The 23,596-nt window shown below is 56.1% G+C and overlaps 1 protein-coding gene across 1 annotated transcript in view; it reads left to right on the top strand.

Annotated features, from left to right (window-relative positions):
• MED13L (mediator complex subunit 13L) overlaps positions 1-23,596 on the top strand; it is a 304,408-nt gene that overhangs the window by 160,015 nt on the left and 120,797 nt on the right. Inside the window, exon 4 of the mRNA XM_029051175.2 lies at positions 16,252-16,335. Coding sequence (XP_028907008.1) covers positions 16,252-16,335 — 84 coding nt within the window. The remainder of the gene's footprint in view (positions 1-16,251; positions 16,336-23,596) is intronic.

Here is a 23,596-nt window from a genome sequence, read left to right as displayed (position 1 = left end):
TAGTGCTCACTCTGACGGGCGCCGTTCTAAGCGCCGGGCTAGATCCGAGATCGTCAGGCTTTTGGTTCGTTTTTGAACGGTATCTGTTAGGCGCTCGCCGCGTGCCAGGTTCCGCGCTACGTGGGACGACCTGTATCTACCCCAGCGCTTAGAACAGTGCTCGGCACATAGGAAGCACTTAAATACCAACCCTGCCACTCGTCGGCTGTGTGACCGTGGGCAGGTCACTTCACTTCTCCGGGCCTCAGTTACCTCATCTGGAAAATGGGGATGAACCGCGAGCCTCACGTGGGACGACCTGATCACCCCGTATCTACCCCGGCGCTTAGGACGGTGCTCGGCACGTAGTGAGCGCTTAACAGATACCAACATCGTCATTATTACTATTATTACTAAACGCTGGAGGAGATACAAGATGATCAGGGCCCGCACGGGACTCACAGTCTTCACCCCCACCTTACCGACGAAGGAAATGAGGTACGGAGAAGTGAGACGACTTGCCCGGGGTCACGCGGCAGACTAGCGACGGAGTCGGGATCGGGACCCAAGGCATCTCTCCAAGCCCGGGCTCTAATAATAATAAGAACGTTGGTATCCAAGTGCTTCCTGTGTGCCAAGCACTGTTCTGAGCGCTGGGGTAGATACAGGTCGTCCCACGTAGGGCTCACGCTCTTCATCCCCGTTTTACAGAGGAGGGAGCTGAGGCGCGGGGAAGTCGGGTGACCCCCCCCCCCCCCCCGAGGTCACACGGGCCGACAGGCGGCCCTGAGCCGCTAGGCCACGCTGCTTTTTCAATTCGGCGTCTTCTCCCCCCACCCCGCAGAATGTCGGGGATGTATAGACACGATCGATCGGAAGGCCCCTCCGCCGGTGCCGGGTAACGATCGGCGGTGCTCTACGAGGCGTCCTCACGGAAGGAAGCACTCGCCCGCGCGGCTGCCCTCCGAGCCGGAGATGAATTTGGCCGTGGGAGCCGGAGTTTCCGGATTAGAACTGAAGGCAGGTTGCAGCGTCTCGCTGGGGTAGAGTTCCGCTTCAGACGGGAGACCGAGATCCCTGGCGCGGTCGGTGCCGAATCGCCGACGTCTGACGCCGGGCCTCGATCCCGCCGCCGGCCCCCGGCTCCCGTCCCGCCTCTGGCCTCCAACGCCCTCCCTCCTCAGATCCCGCCGACAGTTCCCCTCCCCCGCCCTCAGAGCCTTTCGGAAGGCCCGTCTCCTCCCGGAGGCCTTCCCCGACTAAGCCCCCCCCTTTCCTCTTCTCCCCCTCCCTTCCGCGGCGCCCCGACTCTCTTTCTTCACCCCCACCCCCCACCCCCCCGGCCCCACCCCACTCACGTCCCTCTCTGCCATTTATTGATTTCTATTCACGGCTGTCTCCCCCGTCTGAAATCAAAAATTAAAATAAACGGTGGTATTCCAGCGCTTACTATGCGCAGGGCGCTGGGGGATCCAAGGTGATGAGGTTGTCCCCCGTGGGGCTCCCAGTGTGAATCCCCATTTAACAGACGGGGGGACCGAGGCCCAGAGAAGTGAAGTGACTCGCCCACGGTCACCCAGCCGGCAAGGGGCGGAGCCGGGATCAGAACCCACCACCTCGGACTCCCAAGCCCGGGCTCTTTCCGCCGAGCCGCGCTGCTTCCCTGTTCGTCGGGTTAGTCGGGTTGGACGCAGCCCCCGTCCCCCCTGGGGCTCCCAGGTTAAGTCGCGGGGGGTGGGATTTGATCCCCGATCGGTGGTGTTCATCGAGTGCTTACCGCGTGCAGAGGACTGTGCCGAGCACTTCGGAGAGTGGAGTACAATAATACAACTGACACCTTCTCTGCACAGTGAGCTTACAGTCTAGAGTAGGGTCGGACTGAGGCACAGAGGAGTGAAGCGACCTGCCCAAGATCCCACGGCAGACAAGTGGCGGGGAATGCGTTTGTTGATCCTTCTGTTGTCCCGTCCCCCCCCCCCCCCAAGCGCTCAGTACGGTGCTCGGCGCAGAGAGGAGCAGCGTGGCTCAGTGGAAGGAGCCCGGGCTCGGGAATCAGAGGTCACGGGTTCAAATCCCCGCTCCGCCGCTTGTCAACCGTGTGACTTGGGGCTAGTCGCTTCATTTCTCTGGGCCTCAGTTACCTCATCTGGAAAATGGGGATTAACCGCGAGCCTCACCTGGGCCGACCTGATTCCCTTGTATCAACCCCAGCGCTTAGAACAGTGTTTTGCATATAGTCAGCGCTTAACAAATGCCATCTCTATTATTATTCATCGTTACAGCGAGCGCTCGATAAATGCAGTTGAGCGAAAGAGCGGGGCTTAGAACCCAGGCGCTCCGACTCCCAGGGCCGTGGTCTAATAACCGATGTCACTGTTAAGCGCTTGCTATCGTAATAACGACGATGGCGTTTGTTAAGCGCTCGCTATGTGCCGGGCACCGTTCTAAGCGCTCGCACTCCGGGCTGGAGTGGAAGCTCCTCGCGGGCAGGGGTCCGCCTCTCCCGACTTCGATGTGTCGTTCTCTTCCGGGCGCCTAGTACCGTGGTCTGCGCAGTCAGTGGATGGTTATTTATCGAGCTCTTCCCCTGTGCAGAGCGCTGTACTGAACGCTTGGGAGAGTCCAATAGAACAGGCACAGCCCCTGCCTACAGCGAGCTTACGGTCTAGAGGGGGAGATGGGCGTTAATAGAAGTGACCCGGTCCCCGTTTCCCTGCTACGTTTCAAGCGCTCGATAGTCACCCCACGGTCAGCCCCACGGGACTTACGTACGTACTCGTTTTTTCTCATTTCTTGATTTTAATGGCCAGACTGCAGGCTCCTGGCTTGCGTGACACTCTCCCCCACGCTCAGTACAGTGCCCCGCACTCCCCGAGCACTCAAAAAAAACCCGACGAGGGCAGAGATTATCGGAGTCGATTTCAACGGCTCGCATCCCCGGCGTACCGTTTGTTCTTCCGGGGCTATTTTTTTTTTTCTGTTCGTTGCTCTGCCGACGGCACTTGCCAAGATGATCGATTATCTGTTCCTCCGTTTTTAAAATGCTCAAGGATACGTTTAATTAAAAAGGAGTCTCACTTACCGTCCTAAAGCGCGCCTCCCTTGGAACGGAAGCCGAGGGGCGTGTGATAATGATAACAATGACGATGGCATTCGTTAAGCGCTTATTATGTGCCGAGCACTCTTCTAAGCGCCGGGCACCATCTTCCTTCCAAAAGGCCGCCTTTGCGAGCGTCCGTAGAACGGCGAGTCGCCGCCGTGATTTATCTGAAGTAATTTTTACCGCAGAGATTAAGCTTTTATGTGGCCAGAGCCCTAAACCTCATAAAGAACGCCATCATTTCATTACTTCTCGCTATCGATCGGTGCGCCCCTGATTCTGTCGCGCGATCTCACGGAACGTTTTCGTTCCCGAAAGGGAAGGGCTCGGGGAGAGAATGTTGTCATAATCTTCCACCGTTTCCCCCTACAAGCCGACTTGAATGTTGAGCTGATGTGCGTATCATCGTTTGCCGGCATCTAACCACGAGCCTTTCGGGTGATGTGGCTGCCAGCGGTCTTGGCGAATGATTTTATCATTATTATCAGTAATGATAATATTGATGATAGTGATATTTGTCGAGCGCTCACTGTCTGCACCAGGCAGCGGGATGGGTACGAGCAAATGGGGTTGGACACGGTCCCCGTCCCACGTGGGGGCTCCTGTTCTCAATCCCCATTTCCCAGATGAGGTAACCGAGGCCCAGAGAAGCGACGTGACCTCCCCAAGGTCACGCGGCAGACAAGCGGCAGAGCCGGGATGCGAACCCGCGTCCTTCTGACTCCTCGGTTCGGGCCCTATCCACTAATAATGATAATGACGATGGCATCTGTTAAGCGCTTACTATGTGCAAAGCACAGTTCTGAGCGCCGCAGGGGATCCAAGGTGATCAGGTCGTCCCCCGTGGGGCTCACAGTCTTCATCCCCATTTTCCAGAGGGGGTCACTGAGGCCCAGAGAAGTGAAGTGACTCGCCCAAAGTCACCCAGCTGACAAGTGGCGGAGCCGGGATTAGAACCCACGCTGCTCCTCAGGCAGTCCGTCATCGGGGAATTTGGGATTCCCTTGGATCCGCTCCTTCCAGTCACCCCTCCGAACTTCCATAAATATCCCTCATCGCTTTACTTCCGTTGACGTCCGTCTCTCCCTCTAGACCGTACGGGCTCCCTCTAGACTGAAAGCTCTTCGTGGGCTGGGAACGTGTCTACCGACTCCTGTTATTTCGTCCTCCTCCACGTGCCTAGTATAGTGCTCTCCCTTCATTCGATCGGATTTATGGAGCGCTCCCTGTGTGCAGAGCACTGTACTGAGAGCCTGGAAAGTACAGTCTGGCACGGATGGAGACGGTCCCTACCCGGCAACAGGTTCGCAGTCTAGAAGGGGGAGACAGACAACAAAACAAAACAAGTAGACGCCCGTCGATAGCATCGAAATGGATAAATAGGATCAGAGATATGGACGCGTCATTAATAAAATAAATAGAATAATAAATATGTACAAATATGCACAAGTGCTGTGGGGAGGGGACGGGGGTAGAGCAGAGGGAGGGAAGAGGGGCGATGGGGAGGGGAGGAGGAGCGGAGGAAAAGGGGGACCCGGTCCGGGAGGGCCTCCCGGAGGAGGCGAGCCCTCGGGAGGGCTTCGAAGAGGGGAAGAGAGCGAGTCGGGCGGAGGCGAGGAGGGAGGGCGGCCCGGGACCGCGGGAGGCCGGGGGCCGGGGGTCGACGGCGGGACGGGCGAGGACGGGGGACGGCGAGGAGGCGGGCGGCGGAGGAGCGGAGCGGGCGGGAGGAAGAGAGGAGGGAGGAGAGGTGGGAGGGGGCGAGGGGACGGACGGCCTCCAAGTCCAGAGTCGGTATCCGTTGAGCGCTTACTACGCGCCGAGCACCGTTCTAAGCGCAGGGGGAGATACGGGGTAATCGGGCGGTCCCACGTGAGGCTCACGGTTAATCCCCGTTTTCCAGAGGAGGGAACGGAGGCCCAGAGAAGCGAAGCGACTCGCCCACGGTCACCCAGCTGACGAGTGGCAGAGCCGGGATTCGAACCCATGACCTCAGACTCCCAAGCCCGGGCTCTTTCCACTGAGCCGCCCTGCGCGAAGGTTGATGGGCAACCGCTGGAGGTTGTCGAGGAGGGGAGTGACAGCCTTTCTGGAGAAAGAGAATCTGGGCAGCGGAATGAAGCGTAGACTGAAGCGGGGAGAGACAGGAGGATGGGAGATGGATGCCCTCGACCGGCTGGCGGTACGCGTTTAAGAAATGCGATCCACTGACCGCTGTAATGGACAGCGGAATGAAGAGGGAGGGGTCAGAGGGGACCGTTCACCCTTAGAGAAGCAGCGTGGCTTAGCGGACGGAGCCCGGGAGTCAGAAGGACCTGGATTCCAACCCCAGCTCTTCACGTGCCTGCCGTGTGGCCTTGGGCGAGTCATTTCACTTCCCTGGGCCTCAGTGACCTCATCTGGAAAATGGGGCTTATGAACGTGAGCCCCTTGTGGGACAGGGACCGTGTCCCACCTGATTAACTCGGTTCTCTCCCGGAGCAGCGCTGGGTACGTAGCGAGCGCTTGAGAAGTACCATCATTATCGTCGTCATTATTTTCCGAGGGGCTTTCGGATCCCTGCCTTCGAGGGGAAGGCGTGGAGAGGGCCGCGAGGTGGACGGCCGAAGGACGGCTCGGCCGGGCTTCTTTCGGAGGCGGGGAGAGTTGGGTTCGGGTTACGGAAGACACCCTTTTCACTCCCGTGCCGACTGATTTTTCTCCAAAACCGGCAGCCGGGGGAATGGAGTAGTGACCCACCGGCCGTTCTTCCACGTCCGTCTCCTCCTGCGCACGGAAAGGCTCTTCCGGACGGGAATCGCACCTACCGACTCCGTCGTACTCTCCCGAGCGCTTAGTAGCAGCGCGGCCTGGCGGGTAGAAGGCGGGCCTGGGTGTCAGAAGGCCGTGGGTCCTGATCCCGGCTCAGCTCCTCGTCTGCTGGGTAACCTTGAGCGAGTCACCTCCCCTCTCTGGGCCTCAGTTCCCTCATCTGGAAGATGGGGACGGACACCGTGCGGGGCGGGGACTCTTTCCAACCCGATTTGCTTGTATTCATTCATTCAGTCAGTCGTATTTATTGTGCGCTCACCGTGTGCGGAGCACCGTGCTGAGCGCTTGCGGTGTACAGTTCGGCGATAGATAGAGACAGTCCCTGCCCCGCAACGGGCTCGCGGTCTAAGCGGGCGTCAGAACAAAACAGGTAGTCCGGCGTCACTATCATCAAGATAGACAGAATCATAGATCTCTATACATCCACCCCAGCGCTCAGGACAGCGCCTGGCACAGAGTAAGCGCTTCAAAAAACCCCGCCCTCGTCATTATCAGCACAGTGCTCCGCACGCCCCCCCTCTCCACTGTGAGCCCACCCCTCCACCCTTAATCCCCCCCCCCCCCCCCCCCCGGTTCCGACGGGGAAACGCTCCCGTCGTAAAGAGAGGGGAAGCGGCGTGGCTCAGTGGAAGGAGCCTGGGCTTCGGGGTCGGAGGTCGTGGGTTCGACTCCCGGCTCCGCCACTCGTCAGCCGGGTGACCGTGGGCGAGTCACTTCGCTTCTCTGGGCCTCAGTTCCCTCATCTGGAAAATGGGGATTTCACTGTGAGCCTCACGTGGGACGACCCGATCGCCCTGTATCTCCCCCGGCGCTTAGAGCGGTGCTCTGCACGTAGTAAGCGCTTAACAGATACCGACATGATTACTATTATTGCTTCACTTCTCCGGGCCTCAGTGACCTCATCTGTCAAATGGGGATTCACTGTGAGCCTCACGTGGGACGACCCGATCGCCCTGTATCTCCCCCGGCGCTTAGAGCGGTGCTCTGCACGTAGTAAGCGCTTAACAGATACCAGCATTATTAAAGAGAGAGCAGAGGTCTGCTTCGTGTGTGTTGGCCAAATTGTATCTGTGACAACTACCGAAAGACACGCGCGAAGAAAAACACAGTGACCAGCGCAAAGCATGATAAACACATTGGGTGGATCTTTCCAACCCCCCGGTGCCTTGGTTTGGGCGAGACCGTCTTGAGTCTAGCCCGGACTTGCTTTCTGCCATTCTGACTCACCGCCTCCTTCCTCCTGGCGGCAATGGGTCGGAGTCGGCCGGGTTCCTTCGGGGATCTCGGCCCGCCTGCCCCCTCGGGGGGCTTTCTCCGGGTCAGTCGATCCCCATTTTCCGGATGAGGTCACGTAGGCACGGAGAAGTCGAGTGACTGGCCCAAGGCCACACAGCTGGAGAGTGGCGGAGCCGGGAATAGAACCCATGGCCCAGCTTGAAAGCATATTCATTCATTCAGTGGTATTTACTGAGCGCTTACTGTGTGCAGAGCACCGGACTAAGCGCTTGGAATGGACAGATCGGTAACAGAGAATAATAATAATGTCGGTATCTGTTAAGCAGCGTGGCTCAGAGGAAAGAGCACGGGCTTTGGAGTCAGGGCTCACGAGTTCGAATCCCAGCTCTGCCACTTGTCGGCTGTGTGACTCTGGGCGAGTCACTTCACTTCTCTGCGCCTCGGCTCCCTCCTCTGTAAAATGGGGATTAAGACTGTGAGCCCCACGTGGGCCGACCCGATTCCCCTATGTCTACCCCAGCGCTTAGAACAGTGCTCGGCACATAGTAAGCGCTTAACAGATACCAACATTAGTATTTATTTATTATTTAAGCACTTACTACGTGCAGAGCACCGTTCTAAGCGCCGGGGGAGATACAGGGTCATCAGGTTGTCCCACGTGGGGCTCACGGTTAATCCCCGTTTTACGGATGAGGGAACTGAGGCACAGAGAAGTTAAGTGACTCGCCCACGGTCACACAGCCGACAAGCGGCAGAGCCGGGATTCGAACTCGTGACCTCTGACTCCCAAGCCCGGGCCCTTTCCACTAAGCCATGCTGCTTCTCTAATAGACAGAGACAGTCCCTGCCCTCTGACGGGCTTACGGTCTAAGCGGGGGAGACGGACGGACAAAAACGATGGCAATAAATAGAATCGAGGGGACGGACATCTCATTGAAACACTAGCAATAAATAGAATCAAGGGGATGGACATCTCATTAACAAAATAAATAGGGTCATGAAAATATATCCAGTTGAGCGGACGAGCACGGTGCTGAGGGGAGGGGAGGGGAGAGGGGGAGGAGCGGAGGGGGAGGGGGGGAAGAGAGGGCTTGGCTGAGGGGAGGTGAAGGGGGGGCAGAGAGGCAGCAGAGGGAGAAGGGGAAGCTCAGTCTGGGAAGGCCTCTCGGAGGAGGTGAGCTCTAAGTAGGGTTTTGAAGAGGGGAAGAGAATTAGTTTGGCGGAGGTGAGGAGGGAGGGCGTTCCAGGAATGATTATAATCAGGTTGGTATTACTTAATAATAATAATAATAATGTTGGTATTTGTTAAGCGCTTACTATGTGCCGAGCACTGTTCTAAGCGCTGGGGTAGACACAGGGGAATCAGGTTGTCCCACATGGGGCTCATAGTCTTAATCCCCATTTTACAGATGAGGGAACTAAGGCACCGAGAAGTTAAGTGACTTGCCCAAAGTCACACAGCTGGCAAGTGGCAGAGCCGGGGTTTGAACCCATGACCTCTGACTCCAAAGCCCGTGCTCTTTCCAGTGAGCCACGCTGCTTCTCTGAGCCACGCTACTTAAGCGCTTCCTATGTGCCGAGCGCTGTTGTAAGCGCCGGGGGAGATGCGGGGTCATCGGGTCGTCCCACGTGAGGCTCACAGTCTCAATCCCCATTTTACAGATGAGGGAACTGAGGCACCGAGCAGTGAAGGGACTTGCCCAAAGTCACACAGCTGACAGGTGGCGGAGCTGGGATTAGAACCCGTGACCTCTGACCCCTAAACCCCGTGCTCTTTCCGCTGAGCCGCGCCGCTTCTCTGTTCGGGCGATTAGTTCTGAAGTATTGGGCTCTCCCAAGTGCTTAGTACGGGGCTCTGGACACAGTAAGCGCTCAGTAAGTACCATGGATGATGATGATGATGATTTAGAGTTGTACGTCTATTGTGCTCCTTTGAATTCGACCCCAGGAATGTAGATGAAACGTACAGACGTAGCTACGATTTGCCTCAATATCCCGTGGCGTTCGAAACGGGGCTGAAATCTAATTAACTTCGTGAAGGAAATCCTGTTGGTTTTCGTGGGGCCCGTTTCGTTCTCGAAACGGGCTCGCGATATTCACTCCTTCATTCATATTTATCGAGCACTTACCGAGTGCAGAACACTCTCGTAATAATAGTAATAATGATAATGGTGGTATTTGTTAAGTGCTTATTCTGTGCCTGGCACTGTTCTGAGCGCCGGGGGAGATCCGGGGGCATCAGGTTGTCCCGCGGGAGGCTCGCAGTCTTCATCCCCGTTTTACAGATGAGGGAACTGAGGCACGGAGAAGTGAAGTGACTTGCTCAAAGTCCCACGGCTGACAAGTGGCGGGGGCGGGATCGGAACCCGCGACCTCTGACTCCCAAGCCTGGGCTCTTCAGGTGAATACAACAGAACAATGTCATGGTTACATTCCCTGCCCGCAGCGAGCTTGAAGTCTAGAGGAGTCTACCGATTTCCAGTTCCCGATTCACCGTGTACCTCCCGCGGCGACGCGCGAGAAGCCCTGCGACCTCGCGGATAGAGCCCGGCCTTGGGAGCCGGCGGCCCTGGGTTCTAATCCCGGCTCCACCGGTTGTCCGCCGCGTGACCTCGGGCTAGTCACTTCTCGGGGCCTCGGTTACCTCCACGGTAAAACGGGATTAAGACTGTGAGCCCCATGTGGGACGGGGACCGTGGCGGACGTTAGCGACGGGTGTGTACCCCACTCCTCAGTAAGTGCTTAACAGATACCAGTAATAATAATAAAAAACCCCAAAAGATGCCAAGGCGCTCTTCTTTTGAGCGCTGCCGAAGAGCACCGAGAGCAGCCGTACGATGCCAGTGCTTTGCTGAGCGTTTTTCAGTGAATCGGTTCACTGTTCGCTCCGCGGGGCCTTGCGTCAGCAGGGTGCTCCGGTGAAACTCGGCCTGGGGGAAATTTATAGAATCGTCAATCCCCCAACTGTAAATTGAGATTTTAATCGTTGTAGATGATGGCATCTACGTTCTCTGTTGGCGAAACATAGATACGAAATGTCCCATGGGGGGAAAAGAACAACAAAAAAGAAAGCCAGGCCGTTGCCCGACCCCTTGCCTCTAGACCGCAAGCTCGTTGTGGGCGGGGAATTTGTTATATTGTTAAAGTGTACTCTTCCAACCGCTTAGTACAGTGCTCTGCACGCAGTAAGCGCTCAGTGAATAATAATAATAATAATAATGGTATTCGTTAAGCGCCTACTGTGTGCCGAGCACTGTTCTAAAGTGCCGAGGGGAAACAAGGTAACCAGGTTGTCCCACGTGGGGCTCCCAGTCTTCGTCCCCATTTCGCAGATGAGGGAACTGAGGCACAGAGAAGTGAAGCGACCTGTCCCGATCGCTACAGCGGATACAAGCAAATTGGGTTGGACGCAGTCCCCGTCCCTCCTGGGTCTCGCGGTCCCGATCCCCCTTTTACGGATCGGGTGACCGAGGCACGGAGAAGTGAAGTGACCTGTCCAAGGCCACACAGCGGACCAGCGGCGGAGCCGGGATTAGGACCCACGTCCTCCTGACTCCCGGGCCCCCCGCTCCAGCCGCGATGCCGCGATGGACGGGTAATTCTCATTATTACGTGGCGTTGGAAATGAGTCTGAGATCTGATTCACTTTATAGAGAAAAATCCCGTTGGTTTTCGTGGGGCTCATTTCGTTCTTGAAACAGGGTCGTGATATCCCTTCCTTCCTTCCTATTTATTGAGCACTTGCTGGGTGCCGGGTACCTACTACGTGCTACGTACCGAGTGCTCCGGCTCCAGTTCGGCGTCACCTACTCTCCGGGGGGGTGGGAACGCGGGTTTGGGGTCCAGTTAGACTTGTCATCTCCCGAGACCTGACGATTTTACGATTGTTTCCGGAACGGTCGTCAGAAGACTCCGATTAATAATGCTGGTATTCGTTCAGCGCTTACTATGTGCGGGGCACCGTTCTACGCGCCGAGGTAGATACGGGATCACCCTCCCCTCCCGTCTCCAACCCGGCGGCGAGGGTCCCGGCCAACGCCGCCGTGGTCGGCTGGCGGGGAAGCAGTAGCGCGGGGCCGCCGAACGGATGCGGCCCCCCCCGCCCTCCTCCCGCCTCCCCCCTGGCACTTTGACCGCGCCGGGAGCCCCCCCCCCCGATCATCGCCATGGCAACCCGACAGGTAGATTCCCCCCCCGCCCCCCCCCGCCTTCCCCTTCTGCGGGGCTGAAGCCAGTCGTGCACAGGAACGGGAAAATCAGGGCAAGGGAGGAGCGGGGAGGACAGACCTCATCCTCATCCGTGGTCGTCTGTGGGGTCGGACCTTTCCCTTTCCTCCGAGAGGGGCCCGCGGATGCGTTTGGGGGAGAGACGGTGACTCTCCCCCCATTAAAGCCGTCTCGAAGGCCCATCTCCTCCCAGTGTCCCGCTCTTCCTCATCTCCCACTCCCTTCTGCGTCGCCCTGAGCCGCCCCCTCAACTGTTGCCCCCGACCCGTTCCAGCCCCACGCCGCACGTGTCCGTATCTGTGATACGTTTATCTCTGTCGATGTCAACCTCCCCCTCTCTAGACTGTTAGCTGGCTCTGAGCGGCGATTGTCACGGTTTATTGTAGTGCAGTACTTTCCCAAGCATTTAGCAGAGCGCTTTGCACCCAGTGAGTGCTCAATAAACACAGCAGTGAATGAAGAGTCCTTCCCTAAGCCCCCCATCCTCTTCTCCCACTCCCCCCTCTGCGTCGCCCTGACTTGCTCCCCTTATTCATCGCCCCCTTCCCAGATCCGCAGCACTTATGTCCCTGGAGAAGCAGCGTGGCTCAGTGGCGTAGAGCCCGGGCTTGGGAGTCAGGTCGTGGGTTCTAATCCCGGGCTCCGCCGCTTATCGGCTGTGTGACTTGGGGCGAGTCGCTTCACTCTTCTGGGCCTCAGTTCCCTCATCTGCAAAACGGGGAGGAAGACTTTGAGCCCCACGGGGGACAACCTGATCGACTTGTATCTACCCTAGCGCTTAGATAATTGGATTATTATTATTACTGTCATCATCATTATTATTATTATTCATCGAGCACTTACTGTGTGCAGAGCACTGTACTAAGCGGTTGGATGACGCGCTTAACAAATACCGTTATCATATTATTATTTCAGTAGTGCCTGGCACATAGTCATCCCACTTATTGAGAGCTTACTATGCGCTGGACACCGTACTAGGTGCTTGGGAAGGTGCGGCACAACACTGTAGCAGACGCATTCTCTGCCTTCAGCGAGCTTACAGTCTAGAAGGGGAGATATTCATGGAAACAAATGAATTATGGATAGGAACAGAAGTGCTGCGGGGCCGGGAGACACAGAAGGGAGCAGGAAAAGAAGAAATGAGGGCTCAGCAGGGAAGACTTCATTCGTTCATTCCTTCAGGAGTATTTATTGAGCGCTTACTATGTGCAGAACACTGTACTAAGCACTTGGAATGGACAATTCGGCCACAGATAGAGACGATTCCTGCCCATCGACGGGCTCCGTGGCTCAGTGGAAAGAGTCCGGGCTTTGGGGTCAGAGGTCATGAGTTCGAATGCCAGCTCTGCCACTTGTCAGCCGTGTGACTGTGGGCAAGTCACTTCACTTCTCTGGGCCTCAGTTCCCTCATCTGTAAAATGGGGATTAAGAGCGTGAGCCCCACGTGGGACATCCTGATTTCCCCTGTGTCTACCCCAGCGCTTAGAACGGTGCTCGGCACCTAGTAAGCGCTTAACAGATACCAACATTATTATTATTATTATTATTATTAATCGGGGGAGACGGACGGACAGAAACGACAGCGATAAATAGAATCTAGGGGATGGACATCTCATAAACAAAATAAATAGGGTAATAAAAAATATATACAAATGAGCGGACGAGCAGAGTGCCGAGGGGAGGGGAAGGGAGAGGGGGAGGAGCGGAGGGAAGGCGGGGGGAGAGGGGGGCTTAGCTGAGGGGAGGTGAAGGGGGGGCAGAGAGGGAGCAGAGGGAAAAGGGGAAGCTCAGTCCGGGAAGGCCTCTCGGAGGAGGTGAGCTCTCAGTAGGGAAGAAATGTGCCTTCAATAAGGCTTTGAAAGCCGGGAGAGAAACTGTGAGGAGGGAGGGCGTTGGAGGCCAGAGGCAGGACGGCCAAATGAGACGTCTTGCAGGCAGGAGGAGAGGCGAGAGCGAGGAGAGGCGAGAGCGCGGAGAGGGAGAGAGGTCGGGGCCGGAGACGGAGATTTGGGAATCGTCCCCCCGGAGGTGGGAGTCCAAGCCGCGGGAGCGGAGGAGTCCTCCGAGGGAGCGGGGGGAGACGGAGAAGGGAAGGGGACCCGGAACCGAACCTCGGGGGACCCCCGCGGCGAGGGGGGCGGGAGGCGGAGGAGGAGGAGCCCGCCGAGGAGACCGAGAGCCGACGGCCGGAGAGGTAGGAGGAGAACCAGGGATTGTACTTTCCAAGCGCTTGGTACGGTGCTCTGCACACAGTAAGCGCTCAGTAAATACTCTTGAATGGACGGACGGATGAGAGGACAGTTTCGTTGAGCCAGCAGCGTGGCTCAGTGGAAAGAGCCCGGGCTTGGGAGTCAGAGGTTATGGGTTCGAATGCCGGCGCTGCCACTTCATTCATTCATTCATTCATTCAATAGTATTTATTGAGCGCTTACTATGTGCAGAGCACTGTACTAAGCGCTTGGGATGAACAGGTCGGCAACAGATAGAGACGGTCCCTGCCGTTTGACGGGCTCACGGTCTGATCGGGGGAGACGGACGGACGAGAACGATGGCGATAAATAGAATCGAGGGGAAGAACATCTCGTAAAAACAGCTGTGTGACTGTGGGTGAGTCACTGCACTTCTCTGGGCCTCGGTGACCTCATCTGAAAAATGGGGATGAAGACCGCGAGCCTCACGTGGAACAGGCTGATTACTCCGTATCTACCGCACCTCTTAGAACGGTGCTCCGTGGCTCAGTGGAAAGAGCACGGGCTTCGGAGTCAGAGGTCAAGGGTTCGAATCCCGGCTCGGCCACTTGTCAGCTGTGTGACTTTGGGCGAGTCACTTCACTTCTCGGTGCCTCGGTTCCCTCATCTGTAAAATGGGGATGAAGACCGTGAGCCCCACGTGGGACGACCCGATTCCCCTGTGTCTACCCCAGCGCTTAGAACGGTGCTCGGCACGTAGTAAGCGCTTGACGAATCCCAACATTCTTATGGTAAGCGCTTAACAAATACCAACATTATTATGATGATGATGATGTTTCCCAGAGAAGGGGATGGTGAGCGCTAATCAAATATCACAATTGTCATCATTCTCATTACTGCTACCCTAGTGCTTATAACAATGCCTGGCACCTAGTAAGCCCTCGACAGATTCCACAGTGATGATGTTTGCCCCAGCGCTTAAGAAATCCTGCCATTATTTTTACCCCTGCACTAATAATAGCCCGTCGCAGATCCCGCAGTTGCTATTGTAACTGCCTCAGCTCTTAGCGCAGCGCTCGACACGTAGTCAGCGCTTAAGAAACCCCCTCGTCGTTATTACTCCAGTGCTTACAACGGGGCTTGGGTGTTGTATTCCCCCCCCCCCCCCCCCCCCCCCCCCCGGTGCTGCCCTTCCCCAAGGCTTCCAGCTGCAGATATTCATTCATTCAGTCAGTCGTATTTATTGAGCGCTTTCTGCGTGTAGAGCGCTGTACTGAGCGCTTGGAATGGACAGTTGGGCAACGGATAGAGACGATCCCCGCCCAACGACGGGCTCACGGTCCAAAAGGGGGAGGCGGACAGCAAAACAGAACGAGTAGACATCGAACGTGCCGGGAAGGAACGAGGCAATTCCGCCCAAACTGGCTAATCACCGGGAGAGCCCATTTCGACAGCTGGGAAATCTTGGAAATCAAGATACTCGGAAAAACTTAATAATAACGATTGTAGTATCTGTTAGGCGCTTACTGTGCGCCAAGCACTGTACTGAGCGCTGGGTGGATATAAGCAAATCGGGTCGGCCACGGTGGGGCTTGCCCATGTGGGGCTCACAGTCTCCCATTCTATAGATGAGGGAACCGAGGCACGGAGATGTGAGGCGACCTGCCCAGGGGCACACAGCAGACACGTGGGGGAGCCTGATTAGAACCCGAGACCTTCTGACTCGAAGGCCTGTGCTCCATCCACTAGGCCATCCTCCCTGGCCCCAATGATGGACCTGTCCCACTTGATACAAACGAGATGTCTGCTTTTCGCCAACTGCTTACTAGGTGCCAAGCACCGTTGTAAGCACTGGGGTAGATACAAGGCAGTCAGATAGGGCACAGTCCCCGTCCCACGTGGGGCTCCCGATCTCGATCCCCATTTTCCAGATGAGGGAACTGAGGCCCAGAGAAGTGAAGTGATAATGGTGGTATTTGTTAAGCGCTTACTCTGTGCAGAGCACTGTTCTAAGCGCTGGGATAGATACCGGGCGATCAGGTGGTCCCACGTGGGGCTCACAGTCTTCATCCCCATTTTCCAGATGAGGGAACTGAGGACCAGAGAAGTGAAGTGACTTGCCCAAAGTCACCGAGCGGACATATAATAATAATAATAATGTCGGTATTCGTTAAGCGCTTACTATGTGCAGGGCACTGTTCTAAGCGCTGGGGGAGATACAGGGGAATCGTGAGGCTCACAGTCAATCCCCATTGTCCAGATGAGGTAAATGAGGCACAGAGAAGTGAAGCGACTCGCCCACGGTCACACAGCTGACAAGTAGCGGAGCCGGGATTCGAACCCATGACCCCTGACTCCCAAGCCCGGGCTCTTTCCACTGAGCCACGCGGCGGAGCCGGCATTAGAACCCGTGACCTTCCGACTCCCAGGCCCGGGCTGTAAGCCATTAAAGTGGCTTCTCAATACAAATGCAGTAGGACTCTGTATTGTGTGGGGAGAGAAACATTCCCTGCCCACGACGAGCTTCCCGCGCGGGCCCAGTTCCCGGGGGGGGGGGGGGGGGGGATCCTGCCCCCGGCCGAGTTGGCCACCACTCTCCCCGCCCGCACGGAGCGCGCCGGGAGCCGACGGACCCCGTGCCCTTAAGGAATGATTCGTTTGACCGCCTCAACTGCCCCAGCGCCCAACTGACCCTTGAATGTCGCGTAGGTGCCTGATGGACAAGAACTTCGTCCGGATCGGAAAGTGGTTCGTGCGGCCCTACGAGAAGGATGAGAAGCCGGTCAACAGAAGGTGAGCGCTCTCCTCTCTTTCCCCGCGGGCCCCGATGCTTCCGCGGGGGACCGTCCGCCTTCGAGGCGCGCGCGGCTCTCGCCCGCCTTTTTCTCTGTCGGCCGAGGGGGTCTCCATCTGAAGAAGCCTCGATCGCTCCCGGGCGACGTTCAAGTGGATTCCTCGGTGAGGTGATTTCTTCCGGGGCTCCCGGAGACGGATCGAGACCGTGAGCTCGGCGCGGGCGGGGGACGCGACTGTTTATCGTTGGATAATTCACAGAGGGTTGGATAGTTCACAGAGAAGTGGCTCTCCCGAGCGCTTAGTACAGTGCTCTGCGCACGGTGAGCGCTCAGTAGGTACGCAGGAATGAATGAACATCAAGCCTAGGTGGTTGCTTCGACGCTAACCACCAGGCTAATCGCCGGGAGAGCCCATTTCGACAACTGGGAAATCTTGGAAATGAAGATGTTTGGAAAAAGTGAATCATACTAATCGTAGTGTTTGTTCGGAGCTTACTACGTGCCAGGCACTGTACTGAGCGCTGGGCGGATGTAAGCAAATGGGGTTGGGCGCGGTCCCGGCTCCACGTGGGGCCCACGGTCTCCATCCCCATGCTGCAGACGAGGGAACCGAGGCACGGAGATGTGAAGCGTCTAGGTGGTTGCTACGAGGCTCGGTTGGCCGGAGGAGGCTGCAGTGACCCGTTGGGGCCGTAGGATGGTTTGTGTTATGATTATGGTGTTTGTTAAGCGCTTACCATGTGCCAAGCGCTGTCCTGAGCGCTGGGGTAGATACAAGGTAAGGAGGTTGTCCCACGTGGGGCTCCCAGTCTTCATCCCCACGTTACAGAGGAGGTAACTGAGGCTCAGAGAAGTGGCAGGTCATCCAGCAGACACGTGGCGGAGCCGGGATTAGAACCCGTGTCCTCCGACTCCCAAGCCCCGGCTCTTTTCCCCTAAGCCACGTCGCTTCTCCGTCGTATTCCACGTTGTGGTCCGTCACTCTACGCCGACGTCTCTGTCGTCCACAGCGTCTTCAAGGACATCTGTTGACGCGGAGTATCGACTTTCATTTCCATTTAGATTTAATAAATGGATGATAAACATGATTAAATTATTAATATTAACATTACTCACTTTTATTAAGACAATAGAACATCTACGTCCTATCTGCCCCCAAAGGCTTCCGCTCCCACCCTCCTCTGTTAAAAGGCGGCGCTAGCCGAAGGCGTCGTCAGTCGGAGTTTCGCTTGCCGGTGTGAGGGCGTGTATGTGACTGGGGGGAGGTGGAATTAGGTAATAATAATAATAACAATGTTGGTATCTGTTAAGCGCTTGCTGCGTGCCGAGCACCGTTCTAAGCGCTGGGGTAGACACAGGGGAATCGGGTTGTCCCACGTGGGGCTCACAGTCTTCATCCCCATTTTACAGATGAGGTAACTGAGGCACAGAGAAGTGACGTGACTTGCCCGAGGTCACACAGCAGACAAGTGGCAGAGCTGGGATTCGAACTCAAGACCCCTGACTCCAAAGCCCGGGCTCTTTCCACTGAGCCACGCTGCTTCGCTTGAGAAGCAGCGGCCAAGTGGGAAGAGCCCGGGTTTGGGAGTCAGAGGACCTTAGTATTAGTATTATCATTATTAATGATCATTTTTATCGCGCGCTTACTGGGTAGAAAGCTTTGTCCTAAGCGCTTGGGAGTGTGCGGTAGAACGTCAGACACATTGCCGGCCCACACTGAGCTCACAGTCTAGAGGGGGAGGCAGACATTAATATAAATAAGCAAGTAAATAAGTAAATAACTGACTCAAGGATATATATATATATATATACAGGTGTATACGTAATAATAATGATAATTATGGTATTTGTTAAGCACTGTTCTAAACGCTGGGGCAGATACAATTGGTTCTGTTTAGTCGCCATCGTTCTTACGAGACGTCCTTCCCCTCGACTCTATCTCTCGCCACCGTCCCCGTCCGTCCGTCTCCCCCGATCGGACCGTGAGCCCGTCGGAGGGCGGGGACCGGCTCTGTCCGTTGCCGACTCGTCCGTTCCGAGCGCTCGGTACGGTGCTCTGCACGTAGTGAGCGCTCAGTGAATACTATTGAATGAATACAAGGTGATGAGGGTGTCCCACGTAGGGCTCACGGTCTTAATCCCCCGGGGCGCGGAGGAGTGAAGTGACTTGCCCAAAGTCACCCAGCTGCTAAGTGGCCGAGCCGGGATTAGAACCCACGACCTCTGACTCCCAAGCCCGGGCTCTTTCCACTGAGCCACGCTGCTTCTCTAATATACAGATATATACTTCTATCTCTCTATATAAGTATATATACATACAGTTAATATGCAGAATATAAAGATATCTCTTTTGGACCCGGATTCTAAATCCTGCTCCGCCGCTCGTCCTCTGTGTGACCTTGGGCAACTCACTTCATTTCTCAGCGACCTCGTTTGCAAAATGGGATTTGATAACTGTTCCCCTTCCTACTTGGACCGTGAGCCCCACGTGGGTTCTGATGATCTTGAAACCACCCCAGCTCTCAGTTACGGTGTTGGGCACATAGTAAGCGCTAACAGCGCGGCTCAGTGGAAAGGGCCCGGGCTGGGGAGTCCGAGGTCGTGGGTTCTAATCCCGGCTCCTCCGCTTGGCAGCTGTGTGACTTTGGGCAAGTCACTTCTCTGGGCCTCGGTTACCTCGAAATAAGTTTTTGACTCAGGTTTGCCCATCTTAGAAATAGGCCCCGAATGGAAACCGAAATATCCGAAGGCAAATGGATCGTGGGGAGTGAAATTTAAACCTGGGAGCGGGGACCCGTCTACCGACTCCATGGCGAATTCATTCATTCCTTCATTCAGTAGTGTTTATGGAGCGCTTACTGTGTGCAGAGCGCTGTACTTAAACGCTTGGAATGTACAATACGCAACAGATAGAGACCGTCCCTGCCCGGTGACGGGCTCACGGTCTAATCGGGGGAGACGGACGGACAAAGACAAGCCGACGTCGTCACGAGGGCTCCGCGCACGGTAAACCCTCAGTAAATCCAATCGATCGTTTGGAAATAGTGGATAATAAGGAAACGAATCTCCCACCTCGGGGTCTTCGGGGATCCGCTCCGCAGGGAAGGGATCCCATGCCTCCAGTGAGTTTGTCCTTGAAATAGGCGCCACCTATTGGAATGTGTGGAAAGAACTGTGGAAGTCGAGGCCTGTGCGGGAATTAGTATCATTATCGTTGTTATTATCATCATCATCATCATTATTATCATTATTAAGCGCCGTCAAGTTGTTTCCGATTTATAGCAACTCCACGGTTACACTCTCTCCGGGACGTCCCGTCCTCTGCCGTGACCCGCAACCTTTCTGACGGTTTTTCCGTTATCGTCGTGACGGTCCCTGTCCACCTAGCTGCCGCTCTGCCGCTTCCACGTTTTCCCCGGACTTTTCCCAGCGTTAGTGGGCGCAGAGAATCAGTCCTCCTGGTTATGCGTCCAAAATCCGCCCGTCTAAGTGGAGTCGTTGGGCCCTCCCAAGACCGCTTTGGCAGGAAGGTGGGGGTCATCCATTCGCTCATATTTACCGGGCGCTTACCGTGTGCAGAGCACTGTACCAAGCGCTTGGAAAGTACAGTGCGGCAACAGAGACAGTCGGTAAGTACATAGGAGAAGCAGCGTGGGCCGGTGGCTAGAACACGGGCCCGGGAGTCAGGCGGGTTAGCCGCCGGGTGGAAGTGAATTGTTTTTGGATGCCCTCTGTTCCTGTCAACGGAAAGCGGCCGGCCAGCGTGCCGATTAAAATGCCGCCCCGTCCCCCAAGTGCCAGTCTCGGCGGGCCGGGGCAGTGTCGCCGGCGAAACGGGCATCTCGCCCGCCCTCTCGGCGCGGGCGTGTCCCGGGCCGCGACGCCGTCACGGCCTCTCCGTCGACGCGGGCGCGGGTCCGGGTCACGGCTCGCCGCAGCCTCCTCTGGGGCCGGCCGGCCGGTAGCGGCCGGCGGCCCGGGCTTGGCCGGCCCACCTGCCTACCTACACGTCTCTCTGTCTCTATATCTTTGTCTCTGTCTCTCTCCCCTTCTGTCTCTCTGCCTGTCTCTCTCCCCTGTCTCTCTCCCCTTGTCTGTCTCTCCCTCATCCATCTCTCCCCCATCTGTCTCTCTCCCCATCTGTCCGTCTCTCCACCCGTCACTCCCCGTCTTTATCTCTCTTCTGTGTCCTTATCTTACCTGTCTCCCCATCTGTCTGGGTCCCCGTCTGTCTTCCTGTCTCTCTCCCTGTCTGTCTCTCTCCCCTCTCTCTGCCTCTCTCCCGTCTCCCTGTCTTATCTGTCTCCCCATCTGTCTGCCTGTCTCCCTCCCTGTCTGTCTCTCTCCTCCTGTCTCTCTTCCCGTCTGTCTCCCTGTCCGTCTCTCCATCTCTCCCTGTCTCTCTCTCTCCCCATCTGTCTCTCTCCCCGTTTGTCTCTGTCCCCATCTGTCCCTCTCCCCTTGTCTGTTCTTCTCTATCTCTCTCCCCATCTTTCTTTCTCCCCCACCCTGTCTCTTTCTCCATCTGTCTCTCTTCCCATCCGTCTCTCTCCCCCGTCCGTCTCTCTCCGTCATCTCTCTCCCCATGTGTCTCTCTCCCCGTCCCTGTTTCTGTCTCTTTCGCACGACCTCGTCGTCTCTCTCATCTGTGGCCTCGTCCGTCTCTCCCTGCCTGCCTGTGCATCTCTCTTCATCTCTGTGCCCATCGGTGTCCGTCTCCGATCTCCTGAGGTCCGGGGGCTGCGGCTGCAGTCCGTTCGCCTCTGTCACGGGAAACTTTGAGGCCCGCTCCTCCGGAACAGGAACGGGAAAAGCGGGACACGGAATTACTTCTCCTTTGGTCTCGCCGGAGCGTCGGGAGCCGGTGCGGCCGGGCGGAAAGAGCCCGGCCGACCCCCACGCCGTCGTCCCATCCGGTCTCGTCTCGGCTGGGCCACCCGGGCCGAGGCTTCCGACCCCTCTGGGCCTCACTTCCCTCCCCGGGAGAGGGACATTCGACCTGGAAGCGGGCCAGGGGTCGGTCAGGGAACGCATCTATGATCCGCACGACTCGTCGGCTCCATTCCACTTGCTTGGCGTATCCGGCGCCGCGGAGAACGGGGCGGGTTAAACCGTCGTGAAACGCTGAGGTTCTGAGGAAGTTACTATTTCGGCACATTGCTTCCTCACGGAAACCGTGGCAACACAGTCGTTTCCACAGCGTGCCTGCTTTCTGTAGCGCTGGATCGGCAATTGTGGAAGTTTCAGTAAAGTGGGGGATCATCATGGAAACAGCGGCATTAAAAGAAATGGATTCCGGCTTCCGAGAGGACGGTTTGGACGGTTTTAGGTCCCGGTTTAACAGATTTTGTCGGGGAGGGCAGGCGGGGGTGGGTTAGGAGAGAAGGTGGGACTAGAATGGTTATACCCCACTCTCCCCAAGTGCTTACTACAGTGCTTTGCACCCAGTAAGCGCTCAATAAATACGATCGAATGAATGAATGAATGAGATAGGGGAGGAATTATTGTGTTAAATCAAACATCCCATTTAGCCCGTCAACCAGCCCTGTAGGACGGGGACTGAGTCCAGCCTGTTTCACTTTTATCTACCCCGGCGCTTACTACAATGCCTGGCACACAGTAAGCACTTAAATTCCAGAAAAACCCTAAAAACTACGATTTTGATAGCCAGTTTTTTACTGTAAAGGTTCAGTTTGGTCCTCTCTAGTTTTCCTTCCACTGAGGTCGGTTACAGCTATAGTGGGGGGGAGAAAAATCTTGTTTTGTTGGCTGTCTCCCCCCCTCTAGACTGTGAGTTCATTGTTGGGTAGGGATTGTCTCTATCTGTTGCCGAATTGTACTGTCCAAGCGCTTAGTACAGTGCTCTGCACCCAGTAAGCGCTCAATAAATACTATTGAATGAATAAAAAAAACAAGTGACAGAGAAGCCGCATGGCTCAGTGGAAAGAGCCCAGGCTTGAGAGTCAGAGGTTGTGAGTTCTAATCCCGGCTCCGCCGCTTGTCAGCTGGGTGACTTGGGCAAGTCACTTAACTGCCCAGGTACCGCATCTGTAAAATGGGGATTAAGACCGCGAGCCCCGCGTGGGACAACGTGATGACCTCGTATCTACCCCGGCACTTAGAGCAGCGCTTGGCACCTAGAAAGCGCTTAACAAATACCATCGTTATTTTTTATTGGTATTAATATCATATAACTTTGAAATGCATAATGAATTGCTCTCGATTCAATGCAGTGGCTAAGGCGATTGACCGTAATTAGGAGGACGGAAGGGTGGCTAGCCCCTGAAATCTATACTTCCTCGTGTGAAGCGATCCCTTCGTTGCGATAATAAAGATGGCGTTTGTTCAGCGCTTACTATGTGCCAGGCACTGTACTGAGCTCTGGAGCGGACACAAGATAATTGGGTTGGACACAGTCTCCGACCCACAGCGGGCTCACAGTGTTAATGTGCCGGCCCTCGTCCTGGACTCTTCTGCCCTCCAAAGCCACAGCTTTGTGTCCGATCCGATCAGCCCGTTGTGAGCGGGGAGCGTGTTACCTTGTTGTGTCGTACTCTGCCAAGCGCCTCGACCGGTGCTCTGCACGTAGTAAGCGTTCGAAAAATACGGTCGATGGATCAGTCTTAATAATCCCTTTTCCCTTAATCCCTGTGAGCCTGTTGCTGGGCAGGGATTGTCTCTATCTGTTGCTGAATTGTACATTCCAAGCGCTTAGTACAGTGCTCTGCACACAGTAAGCGCTTGATAAATACGGTTGAATGAATGAATTAATACGATTGAATAAATGAATGCAGCAAACTTGCTTTTTCTGCCTGGTGTGGCTCTTTGAGGTTTCGCTCCAGCACCGTGTACGTGTGCGTGTACGCACGCGCAAACCAAGTTCTCAACCAAGTGGACCCGCCTTCCTTTCATTCCTCCCTACCAATAATAATAATAACGATGGTATTCGTTAAGCGCCTACTACGTGCCAGGCACCGTACCGAGCCCTGGGGTGGATCCACGAAAATGGGGTCGGACACGGTTCCGCCAGACGCTTCCCTCCCGGCGAGCCTTGTCCTCCAGCGACCGCCGCCCGTCCGCTCCCGTCTTGGACGCTCGCTCGTTTCGCTCCCCATTTTTTAAAGAGCGGACGCTCCCGACGCCCCGTCCTCGCCTTCGTCTCCGCAAGTGCCTTGCGTCCAAGACTGGAACGTGGCAAATGGTGGAGAACACGGCGGGACCCGGTAACCCGGCGGCAAAGTCCCAATCCCGCGGAAGCC

The sequence above is a fragment of the Ornithorhynchus anatinus genome, chromosome 2, assembly GCF_004115215.2.
Source record: "Ornithorhynchus anatinus isolate Pmale09 chromosome 2, mOrnAna1.pri.v4, whole genome shotgun sequence".
In the NCBI taxonomy this organism is placed as follows: domain Eukaryota; kingdom Metazoa; phylum Chordata; class Mammalia; order Monotremata; family Ornithorhynchidae; genus Ornithorhynchus; species Ornithorhynchus anatinus.
The sequence above is the reverse complement of the archived record's forward strand: the minus strand, read 5'-3'. Positions and strand labels throughout refer to the sequence as shown.